The sequence below is a fragment of the Terrapene carolina genome, unplaced genomic scaffold, assembly GCF_002925995.2.
Source record: "Terrapene carolina triunguis isolate 2854851 unplaced genomic scaffold, T_m_triunguis-2.0 Scaffold33723, whole genome shotgun sequence".
Taxonomy (NCBI): domain Eukaryota; kingdom Metazoa; phylum Chordata; order Testudines; family Emydidae; genus Terrapene; species Terrapene triunguis.
This window is the reverse complement of record NW_020698074.1, coordinates 563,268-583,769: the sequence shown is the minus strand read 5'-3', so window position 1 is coordinate 583,769 and position 20,502 is coordinate 563,268. Positions and strand designations below refer to the sequence as shown.

At 41.3% G+C, this 20,502-nt stretch overlaps 1 protein-coding gene across 1 annotated transcript in view; it reads left to right on the top strand.

The window, feature by feature from the left end:
* The window catches only part of LOC112110664 (CLIP-associating protein 2), a 271,547-nt gene that overhangs the window by 159,233 nt on the left and 91,812 nt on the right, over positions 1 to 20,502 (top strand). The window contains exons 17-20 of the mRNA XM_029914219.1: positions 882 to 937; positions 4,188 to 4,361; positions 10,639 to 10,662; positions 19,203 to 19,220. Coding sequence (XP_029770079.1) covers positions 882 to 937; positions 4,188 to 4,361; positions 10,639 to 10,662; positions 19,203 to 19,220 — 272 coding nt within the window. The remainder of the gene's footprint in view (positions 1 to 881; positions 938 to 4,187; positions 4,362 to 10,638; positions 10,663 to 19,202; positions 19,221 to 20,502) is intronic.

The window sequence follows — 20,502 nt, the reverse complement described above, 5'->3', positions numbered from 1 at the left end:
AACTGCCAGCCAGATTAATGCTTAGGAACTATATATATTTGTCTTAAGCAATAGAATATTATGTTTGTGTTTTTTCTCCTCCAAGCGGTGTCCTAACATAGAAATGCCTATAGATGAATCAATGAACAAATATCCTGCCATCCGCTGTCTTCTCATTAGTTAGTGTTCTACTAGTCTCCTTTTGTCTTTTAGTCTCTCCTTTTCTTACTTCTGAAGCATATAGCCAGAATTAGAGGCTGAGCACTAATAAAGGGAGTGTTCCTTGCTCTTGAGAACAAGAGAACTAGTTTTTGGCTCCTTACTCTGTACCTGTGTGCATCAGGCAGAGGAGAGAGTTGACAATTAGTGCTTAAGGGAGAGGAGTAAACCAGAAAATTTTGTTTGTGCAGCACTCCTCACCAAGGCAGGATTGGAAGAAAATATAGAACAAGAGTTGGAGCAGGGAGTAGGTTCAGAAGAGATTGTTTTTTTGTTTTTTTTTAAGTGGGGTTTATATGTGAGGAAGTGTAGAAAGCAAAGCAAGAGAAACAGAATTGAGCCACCTTCAGCACCCAACATATTTCCCTCAAGCCTCTGGCTGGAACTTGATAGTTCTGTATGTCTTCAGTTTATATTAAAGGGTTTATATTATGTCTGCAGTCACCAAAGTATTAAATAATACTATAGCAAGGAATTAATTTTATAATGTTCAAAAACAGATGATGTATTAGGATGAGCATGCTTTATAGGTCGTTCTGTATAATGTGTGTTACCTGAAAGTAGAAATAGAAAATCGAAGTAAAAAGATGAAGGACTGAAAAGTGTTTCTTAATATATAATTGCTCTTTGGATCCAATTGACATTTATCTTACTAATGTAGTTATTGTTTGCTTTTCTTTCAGTCGTCCTTTATCTTCTAAATGGTCCACAGCCAGCCCAGCAAGTATAGCTGGCAGAGGTATGCTCTCATTGCTATACAAATAGACTTGTTTCTTACAAATTGACCATCTAGAAAGTTATGTTCATATTTTAAATTAGACTTAGCCATAATTTAAGATTTTTTGTATTGTTCTGTGTTTATTCTGATACAGAATTGCATTATTATATGCGTTGATACCAGTTCCACCTATAGTTAAGACTGCTATCACTTTCCATTGTAAGACCCTGTTTTTTCTGTTATATATAACCTTGGCATACTTCAGCTGTTTGGGCTGAAATTTTCTGTGGTGGGTGCCTGCCTCAAATGGAATTTATTTTCCAGCTAAAATAGTTCAGCCGTTTCAGAGAACAAGATTAAGGAAAAATACAGGATTTTTTTCCTTAAAAAAAAAAAAAAAAAAAAAATCCTAAGTCTATATAATAGAGAAGCTCTAGTGCCTCTGTGCTTTGGAACAGGGACTTGAATTTTGGCAGGGGGATCAGCTTGATGCCAGGGATGTACCTTTTTGTCCCTGTGAAAATTCACCCAAATTTGGCCAAGGTCTCAGCTTTTGAAAAATCTCAGTTCTCCCTTGCTCAATAGAAATGTATTATAGTTTGGCAGGTAAATTCTCAGAAGTTTGTTCTGGGTATACTCTAGTGTGGGACTGTAGTGGCTGAGCAAGACTTTTCCTGCAGTTGCCCTTTCTGGTTGTTGTGGTTCGAGACACAGGAATGGAGAACGGGGAGAGTCAGTGATGAGGAGAAAGAGAAATGAGCCTGACTGGACTGCAGAGAGGGTTGCAGGGGCTGAGAAGTAGGGGGGAAAGCAGAGAGAGGCTAGGAGCTCCATGGGGGAAAGTGGTAAGCAGAGAGTGAGGAAAGGACAGGAGTCTGAGAGGGTGGATAAGAGCAGAAGGGTTTATAACCACTAAGAAACACTCTTCAGCACCTGTAATGGAACCCAGAATTTGAATCATAACACTGTTCTGCTGTCAGCAAACAGCTGTCAAACCCACTTGTAAAGTCTCTGCCTTGTCCTCCTCTAATAACAGCCTACTGCTACCATTAGCAGTTGTTCCATTAGCTCAAGTGGTAGAGATCTAAAGATCCTAACCTTCTAGATGATCCATTTGGGGATCAGTATGGTTCCACGTGAGATAATTTGCCTTTTTAAAGTGTTAGCTATTTATTACCAATGATCCTTTGCTAATCTTGGGGTTTCTTAGCAAAAATGGTAACACTCAGAGAAATGCAAAAATCAATCTCTCATCAGCTAATAGCCATTAGACTACTGATAGTCTGTTACTGGAAAAGAGAGACAGTCCAGAACTGAAGGAATTGTTCTCCCAAAATATGGGAGGTTATAGAAGAATGAACACATCAATTATGTGTGTACCCAGCAAAAATAGACCCTTAGATATGTGGCTACCATTTATTCAATGCTCAAAGTACATTTGCCTGCCAAAAAAAATGCACACCTGCCAATTGTTTTAATATTAACGTTTGATAGACACACCTGATTTGATAAATATGAGCAGTCAGTAGTTTCACTCAGTTTAATAAAGTTACCAGAAATAACACATCCTGGATAGTGTAAAGAGTAATAAGGTAGCATAAGGATTATATTGCTGCGTAATTTTTCTCTAAACAAAAAAAACCCCTCACTGTTGTAATTACCTGTTTGTTTCTGATATTTACATGACCATGATTTGTAAACCAGTTAAACTTCCTAAATAAATAAATAGATATTTAAAAAAAAAAAAACACAAAAAAACAACACTACTATCCTCTATCAGGTTGAAACTGTAAAGTTCAAAAGGTAGTTAAATGCAAGAATTGAAGTTACCTGTGCAACCTTAATTCACCATCTTGTGTGTATGCATTGATAAGAATCTCATACTATTCTTTTATACAGGACCGCTGCATCATTCAGTGAGCAAGATGGACCTGATCAGGGAATAAGTCAGGGTTGTGTAGTGAATGAGACTGTTGTCTCTAGGACTTTTGCTTAATGTATTGCAGAAATTGGAAGGGTGTTTTGAGTGAGGCAGGAGACTACAGGAAGAGAAAGGATGGTCTCATAGGCAAGGTAGTTGAATTGTGCCCTGGAAAACCAAATTCTATCCCTGTTTTTGTCACAGAGATCCTATTTGATGCTGTCTAAATCACTTAAACCACACCTTTTTTTACAGGTGGCCATTAACTGTGTTTCTCATTTTCTGGATGCCAAACTTGAGACCCACCGGTCTGATTTGCAGAAATGCTGAGCACTCACAGCCATAAGTGAAGAGAACTAGAGCTGTGCTGTGAACATATAAAGTGCTAGGAAAATGCTAAGTACTCTTACAAATCTGGTTCTGGTTGCATCAAGTTGGGCATTTTAAATAAGTGGACAAATTTGTCCTAATCTCTTTGCCTCAGTTCTTCAGTTGTAAACTGGAGATGATAATACCATCTAATCTCACAGATAATGTGAAGATAAATTAATGTTTATGAAGCACTTGGATACTATGATGAATGGACCACAGAACTGCTTATGTGGCAATTATGGGGAGGGATAGCTCAGTGGTTTGAGCATTGGCCTGCTAAACCCAGGGTTGTGAGTTCAATCCTTGAGGGGGCCACTTAGGCATCCGGAGCAAAAATCAGTACTTGGTCCTGCTAGTGAAGGCAGGGGGCTGGACTCGATGACCTTTCGAGGTCCCTTCCAGTTCTAGGAGATAGGTATATCTCAATATATTATTATTATTATTATTAAACGATTTTGTACTTCGTGCATGGGGTAGGAAGATGGAATGGTGTGTATTAAATAAGGCGTGGGACAATGTATTGAATAAGGAAGATAAAATAAACAAATGATCCCCCTTCCCTGAGCACTATCTATTCTATGCACTGAATGAGGCAGGGGTCCTACTGGAAAAAATAGTATGTTATTCTGTAATTAAAGATTATATCGTAATACATGCACACAGAGGGGTCGACCAATATGTTATTCTGTAATTAAAGATTATATCGTAATACATGCACACAGAGAATTAAGGTTGCACCGGCAATCACAATTCTGTCATGTTAGTATCTTTTGGGGGCTTGATTTTTGCAACCTTAGCCTTCTGTTAATATAGTTACTTTATATTTTACATTATATAGGATTGTATTGAATATATTGAATCAAGTTAACCTTATGGTTTATAAGACCATATACTGAATAGAGATGGAAAATCTTAGCCAAACTTTTGATAATAAGTGGGCTTAATTTAGATTTGATTTTACCATCTTTCTCTTTTTAGTTTCAGGAAGTAGCAGCAAGACTGCTCCAAGTCCAGGAACACTGCAGAGGTCCCGCAGTGACATTGATGTTAATGCTGCTGCAGGTGCAAAGGCACGCCATGCTGCTGGACAGCCAACAGGAGCTGGGCGCTTGTCTGCTGCTGGTCTACCTCCTGGATCCTATGCTTCACTAGGTGAGAGATCCTGGTTTACTGTAAACTGTTCCTTGGAGTTCATAGAAAGCAAATAGTAATGAAAAAATACTTCCTTTATTGGAAAGTACTGTGTATGGATATTTGGTGCACTCATAATAGTAGTACCTAGGCACCAAGTGCTTGAATTAAGGGGCATCAGTATTGTCTGACTAGGAGTTACTGTCTTGGCTCCCCTTTTTGATTAAACTGTCTTTCTATGGAGGATTTTAAGAGAGAGCTAATTTTGAGGCATGGAGGTGTTCTGGATCCTTTAGAGCTTCCTTTATTGAGGAAGAAGGCCAGTGCAAAGGGTGTCTTCATTATGCTCTTAAAATACATGAGACACACTCATTTGATCTCCGGCGGCAGATAAACAGAAGGGAGCAGTCATGGTTTCTGCCAATTTTAGAGGCAATATACCAGTCACCATTAGAAATCTCAAATTCCCATTTTATTAAAAAAAAAAAAAATCTAAAATACTTTTGTAGCTAAGGCATGGTGAAATGTTTCAAGCTATATAAAATGGTTGCAGTATTCCATATTTGTCACTGTTTTGTACAACTGTGTACATTGTTGGTTTGGAAGCGTTCTTCATAGGTTTTCCAGCACTGCTGTGTATATTTTCACCTAAGTTGCATTTTTGTTGATGAGTAACATTACTTCTGTTAGACATAGGAAGTGCTACCATGATATCTGTCTGAGGAGAGGTCTCTTACTGGTAGCACTTCTGGTGTTAGATGCTGGAACTGTTGCAAACTCCAAACATGAACTCCAAGTCATAATCTGTCCATGGTCTGCTTCTGGATGCAACAACAACACGCTGTTCTTCAGGGCTCAAGGCAAGGCTGAGATTTAGCCTTAACTCTACAACCATTGTGGTAGGGAAGAGCAAAGGAAAGAGGCATGGTAGAGATAGTAGAAAGAAAGAGAAATGGTCAAATTAAAATACCGTTGGAGGAAGAGATAGAGAATAACAAAGTTATCCTACCTATGATAAAGTGAAAGGATTACTTTGGTCTTTTGCTAAGTTAAACAGAAAAAAAACAAATTTTTGGTTAGAACAGTGTTGTGCTTTCAGAACATATAAAGGACCACATATTTCATTCCCAGCACCTCCTAGATAGGAGTTTAAAAGAACACCCAGATTTTCAAGAGGGTAAATGCTGGCAGTTGTATGCAGGGGAATGACTTGGAGGAGGATTTACTCATGCTGTTAGTTTCATACCTAATTTTTATGGGATGCATTCGGGACCCATTCCAACATATTCTTTAAATCTTGCTTTGATTAGCTGGAAAGTATTGTCTCGCTGGCAACTGTCGTTTGGACTCTTTTTTTTTTTTTTTTTTTTTTTTTTCCTTTTTGACATACCTGGGGCACAATCCAGACTAATCAGTAGCTGCCCTCTAACGTGGGGTGCCCTTTACAATGGTTTGCTGCTGTAGCCTCCAGCTCAGAGACTGCTCACAATCAGTCTCCAGCATGCAAGTCACTCCCAGCTCTCTGTGTACTGCAGCCAGTCAGCCACACCTTGTCTCTTACCAGCCTAGGTTATACTGCAGGGTGACCCCAACACACTCCGAGTCTTAGATTTCCCCCTAGAAATGTATGTCCTGTACTGCCCAGTCCTCTCCTGGACAATCCAAATTTATATAAAATCCATTATTCCACCCCAAATGGAATTTCCCAGACACTTCATTTTAAACACATTGGATTAGATTAAAAAAAAAACCCACAAATTTATTAACTACAAAGAGAGAGATTTTAAGTGAGTACAAGTAATGAAGCATAAAAGTCAGAAATGTTTACAAGAAAAATAAGATAAAATGCAACTGGTGCCTAACTTAACAAACTATGTTAAATTCAAAGGAAAGTTTTCTCACCACATGCCTTCAGCAGTCTCACTGACCAAACTTCTTAGTCAGCACCCCTTCTCCCAGAGTCCAGCAAATGCTTCTTTTGTCACTTCTGGTGCCGTGAATGTGATGGGCAGGGAGAAAAAGAGGGGTGCGTTGGGGTGTTTGTCCCTCCTTTTTGTAGTTGCTGTTCCCCTTTTGAAAAACATTTCCCGCTGGGTACCAGGAGGCAAAAGGCTATGGGGAAGGGTTTCAGTTTCCTTTGTTTCACTTCCTGCTTGATGGCTCTGTTTACTGCTTAAATGAAAATTAAGTAAAGCACACGTTCCTTTGTTTGAGACAGACCTGTTTACCAACCTCAGTTTGGAACGTGTTAATAACACCACACGGTGGAATCTTATAACTTCCCATGCAGTGTTGCCACAAACATTTTATCTGGACAATAATGACCAGCGAATTGAGTTTTCAAATGATACTTCACAAGGCATACATTGTACAAAGATTATTACAATAGTGTGTAGGGTGTGGACACGGGTACATTCTGTCACACCACCTTAGATTAAAATGGAAAAGATGAACATTGAGATGTATGTTTGATGGAAGAATTCCGATAATACTGTTTGTGAGATTGGTCTGGGGGGTTAAAGGTAAAACAGAATGAGTGTACATTAGTCCAAATGGAATAGCTATTATTTTGTACTATTCTCTTTCTCTGAATGATTAGTGTAGTGTTGTCTAATAATGCAAATTAGAAAGAGTTCTTATAATCAAAAAATAATTGTAAAAAGATTGTTTTGGCCCTTTCTTTGTGTTCTGGTAGTGCCAAACAATAGATTCAATTAATAAGAAAACTTACACAAGAAATATAATTTAAAATTCTACATATTTTTATTTTTGTCTGTGGTATCACATTCTTATTTATGGTCTGTCTGAATCTGCGTAGTATCATAATAGCACTAATAGGCTGAGGTATTTGAGTTTATTATGGTATCCTTGTACTTTTAAAAAATATAGTGTTTATAAACTGAAAATGTAGCAGTATTAGAATTGTGATGGAAAGAAGGGATATGGGGAGAGTAAGAAAAATGTACCACATACTGCAAAATATTTTTTCTTTACTGTTCTCAGCATATAATTACAGTTATACATATTTTTATTTTCCTTCTGTCACATGTGGGTTCCTTGTAAATACTGTAAGACCTGTGTTCAAAATAGCTGGCAACTTCTCATAGAGACAGTATTAAATGCATAACTGCCAACTATACCGATGTGAAGGACAGGTAGAAAGAATAGTGAGAGTCCAGTATGGCTCCATCAGGAGCTCTTTAATGACCTGAAAACTAAAAGGAATCCTTCAGTAAATGGATTTGTCAATGTAATTTCCTTGTTTGACAGAGTTACTGGTATAGCAGATAGGCAGGAAGCAGTAGACAAGATCTTGATTTTAGTAAGGCTTTTGATACAGTCCCACATAATGTTCTCATAAGCAAATTAGGGAAATGTGTCTAGATGGAGGTGGGTGCACAGGTTGGTTGATAAACCATTTTCTCAGTGGTTCTCAGTCAAATTGGAGAGGGCGTATCTAGTGGTGTCCCACAGGGATAGTCCTGGGTCTGGTCCTATTCAATATTTTCATTAATGACCGCGATAATGTAGTGGAGTGTGTGCTTATAAAATTTGCAGGTGACACGAGGCTGGGAGGGGTTGCAAGCACTTTGAAGGAAGGATTAGAATTCAAAATAACCTTGATAAATTAGAGAACTGGCCTAAAATCAACAAGATGAAATTCAGTAAAGACAAGTGCAGAGTACTACACTTAAGAGCTCTGGGACCCTCCCACACCACAGGGTCCAGCCCAAGCCCGACCGTCCACACAGCAATTAAATAGCTCTGCATCCTGAGCTCCATGAGCCTGAGTCAGCTAGCAAGGTCCAGCCCTGAGTGTTTAGTTGCTGTGTAGATGTACTGTATAAGGAAGTTAAACCCTGGAATTAGGTTTCCAAGGGTAGTTGTGGAAGCCCTGCCTTTGTAGGTTTTTAAGAACAGGTTGGTCAGGGATGGTCTAGGTTTACTTAGGCCTTCCTCAGTGCAGAGGATGGATTTGATAACCTCTTGAAGTCCCCTTTTCTGTGCTTCTGTAAAATATTAAGATAATACTGTCTACTTTTTATGTTTTAATTTTATTTCATCCTGCTTTTTTTTACAATCACCTCTTAAAATAAAATGTTTTTCAAGAAATTACCATTTCTGGGTCTGTGCTTGCAGCATGACTGATAAGAATTTCTCAAGATTCAGAATTCTAAAACTTATATAAACTACTGCAGCAGTGGGTGGTATGTGCCTGCCCCTGCTAAAGATGTGTGGTCTGGGACCCATATATTTGTTGGCTGTGGATTCACCATAGAATCTACCTTTCAGACTCTCAGCTCTTAAAAATAAATAATCTAGTACTCTTAGTTAAGAAGATACCCTTGAAAATATGAACTGAGTGTAAACTGAAGCAACATAGCATGCCAGAATGTGCTGGCAGCATGAAACAGTACTGAGTAAATGGTCCCTTTTGTCCCTTTCATCCCAATGGGGTTGTTGAAACCTAAAATGACTGTTTAAATGGGCAAAATTGTTAATTATTTCATTGCTGAGCATCTTACCAGAAATGTCCTACAAATGTGCTTATCCTGCTTCCAGTTTGGTTTCCATATCTTTCCATGTGGAGAGTTTAATATCAAAATAAATACCAAGGCCACTGTACTGATAGTGTTATTCGTGTTCATATTTAATTATTTAATTATAAACCTTTTTAAAAATTTAAAATAGCTGTAGAAATCAGGACCAACTTATCGGAGCACACAGGTCTCTACTTACCTCTACCTGTCATTGCTTGTTTGTTATTGATGAAAAAGGATCTCCCCTGTGCTGTTACTGCATTAGAACTTATATTTGTTTTTGTAGCTATTGAATCAGGAAGACATTCTCTGCCAGACTTTAGTCGTTTTGAGGCCTGAAATTACTTACTAGCATCCTTATAAGCAACATTCAGCGGATTATACATATCTCGCTAGTACTGGGGTTCTCACAACAAATTTTTTGGTAGCCTCAGAGTGCAGCCACCAACTCTGGTTGGTGGCCGCTCTGACAATTTTTTTCCTAAAATACTTAATTACCTTTAGGAAAAACAAATAAATATGCATATTTACGTGTCCAAATCATTGTAATTGATTGATGTAGGGTTTTTTGTAGACTCAATAGTAAAAATAATGTACAGTTATATTTTGGTGCCCCTGGCCCCCACTGCTTCTCCCCATTGCCTCGAGGTCCCTTCCATGGTCTCAGACCCCAGGCTCATCCCACTTCTTGCCTCTGGACCACAGCGCCTGGTAAAAGCCCAGAGCTAGAGCCCCATGGCTGGAGTCGGGGGTGGGCTGAAGCCCCGAGCCCACAGGCAAAGCCCTGCTACTGTGGTGAGACTGAAACCCAAAGCCCTGAAGTTGGGGGGAAGGGGGCGCTGAAGCCCACCTTAGGAGGCCTGCAGCACTTGCTGCCAGAGTCCTGCGGCTGCCACTGGGTGAGGGGGGACTATAGCATGTCGCCCCAAGCCTCTGGCTGAACTGTGGAGGGGGGGCGGGGGCTGAAGCCCGCCCTTGAGCTCTGTAGGGAGGGGCCACTGCTTTGTCCCTCCCCCACTTCTGCACAAGAGGCTGTTGTGGCTGCAGGAAAAACCCCTGGTGGCCGCATGTGGCCACGGCGGCCGCATTTGAGAAACTGCACTAGTAAGTATTGTAGTGGTACTCAGCCTTTATTTTGCTTATATTATACTCAAAATCTGTGTACTCCTTTTCTTGCAATACACACTCCATACACACTCCATGCCAAATGAATAGAAAAATCTTGAATTGCTTTTAAGCTATACATACTAGTCGCCCTTCCTTTTTTTCTGCCTTTATTGTGCTGTCCTGTTTGTTTTTCTTAAATTTCTACTGCCTCCCCCTCTGAGGTTTCAAGTTAAGTGGTAGAATTTCAGAAGTGGGGTCATAGTGGTTCAGTAACACTATAAATGTATGTAAATTTAAATTCTTATTGACTATTGAGCACCAAGCAATTGATGTATCCTGAAAAAGTTCATAACCTTTGCTTCCAGGGTTTGCTCAAATCTAGATAATGCAAATAGGTTCCACATCTCTCTCTCTTTTTGGGGGTGGGTGGGTGGGGGTGGGGTCTTGTACCTTATCTTATATTTTTGCATATATTAGGTTGGGAACCACTAACTTTTCTAAAGTTTACACAAATGAATTAGATCTACAAATGTCTTCAGTGTTTACTATTAATATAGTTTCTTTAATGAATGTTTTATGACTCTGTTATGAATGTCTTTATTCTAACACACTAAGTTTTCCCTGTTTCTTTGCTTGCTCTTTCAACAAAGAGGATACTTCTGACAAGATGGATGGTAAGAACTTGTTTTGTCTGCCCTCTTCTAATCCTATTAAAACATCTTTTGAAATTACATTTCATGTAAAGTACTTGATGTTTGTACTACACACCTTTATTGATCAATATGTAAAATGTCTTCATTAACCCCTCAGTACACTAATTTTAGACTTAAAGTGGTTGTCTTTCAAATTACTGTATTTGTCAATATATCTTGACGTTATGGATGTCAGGTATCCAGCTTTAAAAGAAACTTTGTTTATCTTTAATCGGATGTTTTATGAATAGAAGCTTTTGTCCTTCTTTATTTAGACGCCGACTTTACCAGCTAGGGTACCATCAACTTGAAAACTTAATCTTGAAAGTTTTGTATATGCTACTGTGAAAAGTTTTTGTATTTGGTGGTACCTTGTGTTTCAGAGGTTCAGGGGTTTCATAATTTCTCCTGTATTGTCAGTCAGTTTCTTTTTTTTGCGGAGAAGACCTTTATAAACATCAATAAGGGAACAGAAAATTATTGTAAAATATTTTAGATCTTTTAAAAATCAAATGCATTATGTAAAGAGTGCTCTTGTAAGAACCTAGATTTTAAAATAGTCAAATTAGGAGACGTTTAACAAGACACTGTCAACTTTAATCAATTTAATTATTTTTAAAGATAATTATTGCTGAGTAGGCCTTCATTCATGGATTACATAGCCTCCAGCATGTTTAACAGAATGTTTTAAAGATTTATAGACTTTCCCTCAAATAGCATTTTAGTATTTATTTGTTCTAGCTGTATATTAAACAATCTTTAGCTAGTTGTCAGCTATATCTCCTGTCATAATTGAAAAGGCCTTCTGAGAAGCAGCATTCCTCTAGCAATTGTTACTATGCTACAGCTAGATGCTTCCAATAAGTAGCTATAACTAGTGCTTCATCTGCTTCCTGCCTTGCCATAATAGCTGAGTTTGATATTTGCCCAAGAATATTAACATTGGCCATTTTGGCTTGAAAGATGCTGAAATCTATATAAACTTTTGTCACATGTATTGTAACTATATCCTAGTGTTTAGAAAAATGTAGAACAATAGCTACTGTCAACAAAGCAGGCACCATTTCCTACCATCATCCCTATCTTTTCATCCATTGAGTCAGATGAGCAAATAATCATATTAAATACACACTCATTCTGAACCACATCGTAAAGGCCATCAGAGTTGTGCAGACCTCAGTAGGGTTTGAATTCCAGAACCAAGGTCTCCATTGAAAATGCAGTTAGGTGGCACACAGGAGAAGAGATTTTTAAAATACCAGAATCCCAAACCTTTTGAAGAATTATGGATAACCAGCGTGGTGCATTGCACTTTGCAGCTAATTGTAAGCCGGTAAAGATCATGGAGTACAAGTGATGTTTTTCAAGTGGCTTTGCATATTCCCATTTATGGGTGTTGCACCCATTTGTGTTGCCTTGCGGTAGAATCCGCTTGCAGGAGTATCAGCTAGAGCAGGGGTGACCAACCTGAGCCGGAGAAGGAGCCAGAATTTACCAATGTACATTGCCAAAGAGCCAAAGTAATACGCCAGCAGCCCCCCATCAGCTCACCCCCTTGCTCCCAGTGCCTCCTGCCCACCGGCAGCTCCACCAATCAGCGCCTCCCCGTCCCTCGTTGCACCTCCTGATCAGCTGTTTTGTGGTGTGCAGGGGACTCTGGGGGGGGAGGGGAGGAGTGAGGGAATAGTAGGCTCAGGGGAGGGGGCAGGAAGGGGTGGAGTGTGTGCAGAGCCAGGGTTTGAGCAATGAGCATCCCCTGGCACATTGGAAAGTTGGCGCCTGTAGCTCCAGCCCCGGAGTCGGTGCCTATACAAGGAGCCGCATATTAACTTCTGAAGAGCTGCATGTGGCTCCGGAGCCACAGGTTGGTCACTCCTGAGCTAGAGTGCTCTTTCACCTCTCCAGTTGGCATCCTAATGCACTAAGGTGGAGGCTATAAAAGGGTTGGAGTGCCCTTCTCACCTCTGTTCCTTCCAATCACATGCCAGGACTGATGTGAACCCTCCAGTTCCTTGAAGCCAAGAGTTTTCTCTTCAAAGATAGTTAGTGTTAGCTTTCAGTTAGCTACTAGCAGTTAGGGTACTTCCCTAGTTCTGAGGAATGGTGGAATCGAGGAAGCCAAAGGAACCTGATTTAAGAGATGCGCTTCCTGTCCAGCCATTTTCCTGGTATCAGATGATATGTCCCTGAAGTGTCTATGTGAAGGCCACTCACCATCTGGGTGTTTGATTTGCCAGACCCTCATCCCCAGAGCCCTCCAGGATGGGGAGATTCGTCTTCAACTACTGCTTTAAGGAGGCCCTTAAGGTTAGACCTTCTTAAGATTAGACTTTGCTTCCAGGGACTACCAACCTCTGCGCTGGTGGTCTCTGGTGGCTCCAGCAGACTGCAGGGTTCCAAAAAGCCACATCTGATGGGGCTGGACTTGGTTCCTGTGCCTCTCCTCTTCAAACCTCCAAGGACATAAGTGTCTAAATCAAGGCCTGTGTGATCACATCCCTCCACCTCACTTATAGAGAAAATGTCAAGGACCAGTCTGGCCACTCTCACCAGTGCAGTAGCTCATGCCTTACAATAGTCTAACTCTGACTGGGCCCCCACAGCTGCAGAATTGGCTCCAACTATATCTTCCAGATTCTGGAAGATGGACATGAGTGGTACCTGTGAACAAGGACCATCAGCCTGAGATGCTGTGGCACTGAGGAAAAAGCAGCATAGGAGCAAGACTGCCAATGTTAGCAGTGCCAGTTCCCATGCATCAGAGTTCTCAGTTATGCTTATTTCAGATAACACTGCTATGGTTCCTAAGTGGAGATCAGCCCCATCCCCAGTCACTGCAGTGAGGGAGATTAGCCCATGTGGACCATTGGATTCGGTGTCATAGCAGACCTTGCTCCTGTCTTGACCCCAAGTACTTCCTTAGTTCCGAAGAGTTCCGCCACGGTGATGGCCCTAGTCCACCCTATACCTCTGGAGCATGTCTCGGATCTGGCTTTGAAGTGCATGGCACACAAGAGGGGAGGCATGTGCCTTCAGTTACTGGATCCTCACCTTCATCTCCAGTTATGAATTTGCGAGATTAGGCAGGGTAGCTCCAGCAGCGTGCAAACCACCTCAAGTAAGTGCAGGTGCCATTGCTGCATAGTTGATTGCCAGCACCCGTGTGCCAATGGATAAAAACATAAGGCAGCAAGTCCACAAACAACTTTACTGCTCAGTAAAGTAGTGCCAGTTGTATTCACCCCTTTCTGCCCATTAACAGTAGATGAAACGGACAAGGGTCTCCAACACTAAGCCCTGGAAAGCAGTAGGAATGGACAGAATATATCCAGAATTCCTGAAGAAACTGGGCCGGGTACTGGTCTTAACCAGCTACATAGAATCTGTGAAATCTATCAGTTAAAATTAAAAACAGCGGCAGCATCAATTGACCTTTCTTCTGCATATGATACTGTATGGCTCAAAGGTCTCTGGCTGAAGTTGGCATGGGAAAGCTAATGATAAGCAACAATACTCTCATCATCAAGATGCCGAGTAATAGAAGATTCACTGTACATGTTGGTGAATCTGCTAGCAAATCACAGAGATTGAACAATGGCCTCCCACAAGGATCTGTTTTAGCACCTGCACTGTTCAGTCTCTATACCAGCGACATTCTGGTCACATAATCCCATAAATTCATCTATGCAGATGATATTGCACATTGCTCATGATGCCCCAGAACATTATAACCTCACTAGACTGGTTGCCAGACAGGACCAACGAGCTCAAAGGTGTGCAGTTCAATCCCTCAGATCCATCCCAGACAGTGATTTCATATGCATCATCCAAAGGTTGAGGGGACATTTGAACCACTTAATGGTTTAAGGTCGTTTGTCTTCTCAAGGAAAGAACATTGCACATCAACGTACTGGAACTAAGAGCTGTTCACCTGACCCTAAGATTGTTCCTCCCTCACTTTCAAGGGAAGGTCATGCAAGTAGTAGTGGACAAAATGTCAGCAGTGCATTATATCGTCAAACAGGTGGGTGCTCACTCCACCCCTTTTGCATTGGTGATAAAGCTATGGAATTGGTGCATCTGCCATGAGGTTTATGTAGCAGTACATTTGGCCGGGGAAGACACTGTACAGTCAGGCCTCGATTTACACTGTGGTTATATTCTTAAAAAAATACTTTGCAAATAGAAATCGTGTAAAAAAGATACTAAGGGTCTATGGGGTTAGGTTTCAGGCTCATAAGATGACCTCCCTAATGTATACAATACAGTATAGTACTACAGGTTTTAGTAAAAACATTTAATGAAATTCAAACTTACTACAGTACAGGTACTAACCTTTATTCATGGTGAGGATGAACTTGATACAGTATCAGCATTATCATCATGTTGTTGAAGTCAGAACTCTGCGGGTTCATCTGGGGAGGCTGGGGAGTGTGGAGCAGTGGGATGGGCCCTGACTTCAGGTGGGGGGACAATGACGGGATGGGGGAGGGGAAGCAAAAAGGATCGGGGACGCCTCCACTCACCCCCTCCAGCCGGCTGTGCGGGGGGCCATGGACACTCTGGGAAGAGGCCACCCAGGCATGCACCTGGGGCAGGGGGTTGGAGCGCAGGGGCTTGCACCGCTCTGCCCAACTGCCTGGCGCTCCTGTGAGAGAGTGGGGTCGTGGGCTCACCCCACTCCTCCTGCCCGCACGGTGCTCCAGCTGGGGAGCGGGGTCCAGGGCTTGCCCTGCTCCTCCCAGCGCTGCAGATGGGGTGCGGGGTTGGGAGCTTGTCCTGCTCCGCCTCTTCCCCCCCACCCCCAGTGTTCCTGCTGGGGAGCAGGGTTAGGGCACGGAGGCTTGCCCGCTCCCCGGCTGGAAGGCCAGGCGGGTAGAGCGGGGTAAGGCCCCCGACCCTGGTCCCCAGCTGGAGCGCTGGGCGGGCAGAGCGGGGCAAACTCCCAACCCCGCTCCCCAGCAGGAGTGCCAGGCGGGCGGAGTGTGCAAGCCCCTGCAGGGGGGCCCCTGCACCTCGACCCCGCCCCTGGAGCCCCTGGCCAGCATTTCTGTGGCCCCCCTTGAGGCTAGCTAGAGAGAGTGAGGGGAGGCGCCCCATTCCTCCTGCCTTTCCTCCCCCACTCCCATCATTGCCCACCCACTCCAAGTGTAGGGTCCTGACTACACCCCTGATTTGTGCATCTTGGCGACAGCGCTTCACCATGTAAAAGTGAATCCCTACCGTGTACAATTACTTGACCGTGCATAACTGAAACCGTGCAAAGAAAATACCATGTAAATCAAGGCCTGACTGTAGTTGCATATTGCCTCAGCAGGAATGCCTCCCTGACGGACCAGTTAGTTCAGACCCTTTTTTCCAGATGGCATCAACCAGTTGTGGACTTGTTCGCGACAAGATTCAGCAGAAAAAGTGTCATCTTTTCTGTTCCAGAGCAAGTAGGGATAGTCTGTCTTTCTTGGGCGCTTTTCTTCTGCACTGAGGGAGGCCTTTTGTATGCCATCCCTCCTTTTCCCTTGATACAAAATGTGGCAAGGAAGATAAATCTGAACAGAGCAAGGAATAATACTCATTGCCCTGGCTTGGCCACATCTGCAGTGGTTCACAGACTTTCAGCTGTCTGGCGAAGTCTGTCTCCAGATCTTCTGTGCAAGAAGGGGAGCAGGATTTTTCACCCAGACCTGCAGACCCTTCATCTGATGGCATGAGTGATCGGACTTCGACTCTGTCTGCACCTGAGCAGTCGTGTTCTTCGTCTGTGCAGGATATACTGGTTAAATCCAGGAAACAGTCCACTAGAATCTGACTGTCCAAAATGGCCTATGTTTCAGGCATGGATGCAGAAGAAGCTTGATCCTATCTAATTCATTGATAAAGATTTTCTTTGGTTTCCATCTCCACATATCATATTCGAGTTGATGATAGATTGCTGTTTGTTCATGCTTCAGGAAAGGTTTGTCAAATGCATATCCTTCTGCTAAAAATCGCGTCCCTTCTTGGGACCTTGGTTTGGTCTTCACCACTTTGATGAAATACCTGTTTGAGCCCATAGCTAAAGTGCTCGTTGCATCATTTATTCCTGAAAACTGCTTTAATTATTGCCATTACATCAGCCAGTAGAGTGAGTGAATTGAATGCACTCATGGCTGATCCACCTTTTACTTAGTATCAGAAGGAAAAGGTAGTCTTTAGACGTGATCCTTAGTTTTTACATAAGGTGGTAGCTGATTTCCACATTTAAAATTTCTAGACTGTTCTTCTCATATGCCAAGAATAATATGAGGCATTACGGGTTCTTCCCAGACTATTTCACAGTGGATCAAGCTTCTGTATCTTTGAGTTATATGCTAGTGAGAGTTCCTGTGCCTGCTTCAATCAGATCTATTCTACTAGAGCTGTGGCTACTTCCTTTGCTTTTCAGAGGCTGGTGCCAGTTGCTGAGCTCTTCAGAGCTGCAACCCAGATATTTGTACACACCTTCACCAAGCATTGTCCTGTGAATTTAGTTTCTAGAGCGCATGCTGGGTTTGGCAAGGCGATACTTCAGTCTTTATTCAACTAGGACTCTGTTCCCATCTCCAGGTTGGTATCAGCACTGCTTATCAATCTATCCTATAAGTTGGAATATGCGGAGCCACTCAACGAAGAAATGAAGGTTACTTACCTGTCACTGGAGTTCTTTGAGATGGCTCTGCATATTCACAGTTCCCACCCTCTTTCAGAGTTCTTGTAATTATGTTGTCTGGCTGTATGGTAGAAGGAACTAAGGAGCAAAGGGTGCTCTGTCCCATTTATAGCCTTGCCCTCAGTGCTTTGGGTCGCCAAGTGGAGGGGGAATGCGAGAGCACTCTAGCTGATATAGCAAAAAAAGGCTGCTGCCACAAGGTGTTAATTGGAAATATGCAGATCCCTCTTGAACTCCAGTTACAGGTAAGTAACTGTCACTTTTTGCTTATAGCAGTCCAAATTCCATAAGGTATTGGTCTGCCCTATTGAACAGCATTGTACGGTTCTGTATTCTTTTCTCTGATTTCCAAATAAAAATTTGATTAGGTTGCATATCACTTTTATAATTAGCAGCATCCCAAATTCACCTTGAACTCTTGCGGTCAAGCTGTTTTTGTTTTGTTTTGTTTTGTTTTGCTTTTTTTTTCCATTTTGTGTATCATCACAAGTAATATGGGCTCTGCAGGCCAAGTTCTGCTCTCAGGTAGACATGTGCAATCCTGTGGTCTTCAGTGGATTTTCAAAGGTGTCTGGAAGAGAATGGGACTATGCAGATATAGCTGACGACATAATTTGCTCTTCAGGACTTCTGTTACTTGTGGTGATGTGCAAGATAGAATAAACGCAACTTGATAAGAGTCCAGGATGAATTTGCAGCACTGGCAGTTTAAAAAAATATATTTTATATGCAAGCTGGGCAAACTTGATTTGGAAAACTGAGACACACTCTCACAACGCGATTTTAAAAAAGTCATTATTAGGATAGGGTGGCACTTTAAAAGACAGGAGTGTTGCAGACTGCACTAGCTGGAGGTTCTGAGGCTTCAGTGGTGATCCTGCTGTAAATGTAGCTCAGTCTAGAAGAGGCAAAAGTGTGCATAGTCCTAGCAAGGTTTACAGGAGGTTAACCTCCCACAACCTCTAGATGAGGTAAAGATGCTGAATGGCTTTTTTGATTAGTACGGTCAGCTCAGAATTCAGAAACAACATTGGATTAGAAAAAAATTACCAACCAGTAGTGGGAATATTTTACAGATCCTGTCACTTCCTGAATATATTCACCCATTCTTTGGTTTTCAGGGCACTGGTGTGTGTTTTACCTCAGATTTTGTCATAACTGTCATGTATGTGTATACTTTGCCTCATTAAACTATCATACACACTCCAACTGTGACCCATTTTCAGTAACTTTGTTTTTCTCTCAGCTCACTCTTCCAAGCAGGACTTTCCTTAAAAAATGTACACCCTTTTACACCATCAGTTTGAACTTTGTTTGAATGAATCCTCCTTTCTAACATCTTCTATCAGCTTCTCTCTGCCCAATGTTTAATGCACTGGGTCTATATTGTTTACTTCAACCTGGAGCTTGTATTGGAATTCTATATGCAAATGTGCACAATGTGCATCTGTCACCTAATTTCCTTAGCAGTTGGTTGTGGTAGTAAGCTTGGTAGCAAAGTCTGTTCTTGACATGCTACTTAACTGTCTTAAACTCATATGTATGATTAAAACTTCAATTTTTCTTTGATATTCCATGGTTTTTCAAAGAAAGTTTGTGGTCCAGCAGTGCATTATGTATTTCTACAATCAGCTCACAATGTAGCCTTTGGCTTTCCACTGTAGTTTAATGATGGAGTTGCAATGCAAGAGAGCAGAAGTTAAGATCCATTCTTACATAATAAACATATTTTGTCAAGGTACTCTAATTTCATGTAAGTAGTCTCTCATTAAAAGGAATTGAATCAAAGAATAGTGCTGTTTGGAATATCATTGTTTTATTATTTTTTTCTGTTTAGGAACAGCTTCTGAAGATGGTAAGAAAAATTAATCTTTTGTTAGAATAGCAAATACTTCATCTTCATGTTTTCATTTATACAAACTAAGTTCTAGAAGTAGAATTAGCTCATTTTGGTGGTTGGGCGGGTCATTCCTTTTGGCTTACGCATCTAATATTTGGTTATTGAAGTTGTATTTTTGTTAATTCTTTTGCATTATGATTTTGGTTCTCAGGCGATCATTTGCAATAAAAATGTCATTGCTTAACATTTTACTATAAAATTACAGGAGTATTATGTTTGTATCTTTTAAATTACAAACTAATTAGGAAAAACTCATCTGTTGATCAGATGTGCTCACACACTCAGGAAGCAGGTGCTATTATTAATTATCTATTTGAAACGTGGAAGAACACTTTAGAATGGATTGTTAAAACCCTTCTAAGCTAGCACCAGAGAATCAATCACTATGCTTGCCTCATAACATTCAAACAGATTTTGTTTTTTACTTTAATGGAAATTAAATCAGGCCTTTATTGATAATTCAGCATCAACCAAATTGGTGGTGCACTATATTCCTAAACTCTCTGGGCCAGATTCTGTACACAGTTACGTGCCCTGAAACCTCATTACAATTAGTGGGGAAAATAGTGGGGTGACTGAGGGTAGAGTTTGTCCTAATCAATTTAACCAGTAATGGTAATACATTGCTTTCTAGTAGCTAAGTGAATAACCTCCTTTATCCTGGCTCTCTTCCCATAGACTTTCTTCTGTGGACTGTTCCTTCTACTTGGATGAATAATATTAACTTGGCTGGTCTTGAAATCCTGCTGTGGAAAGCCTAAAGGGGCTGGAAACTAGATATAATGAGCCTGTGTGCCTAATTCTTCTGGGTCAAGGATTGACCCTATATGTCTGCAAAACTTTTTTATTGTTAAAGTTAACGCAGTCTTAAATTGAATTAATTGTTGCGCTAGAGTGTCACTTCTCAAGCAGTTTCCTCTTGCAACCTTCCAAAATTGTGTCCAACTCGCTGGTCTAAGTATTGTTTTTGTGTGGGGCTCTCATATTGGTTTAGGACCTGTATACAGAATTCTGCCTATTCACTTTTAAGAGTAATCTGCCTATTAACTGTCATTCATACTGCTGGAACCTTCCCTTCTTTGGTAATTTCATTGTATTGTCTAAACATTGAGGAGTAGAGATGTTGTCACACAAAAGATGATCTTATCGGTTGGCAGTCTGGAGAGAGCTGAATTCTATTTGGGTTCTGCTGTAGACTTCCTGAGTAATTTCAGACAAATCCTTAAAATCTCTGTGT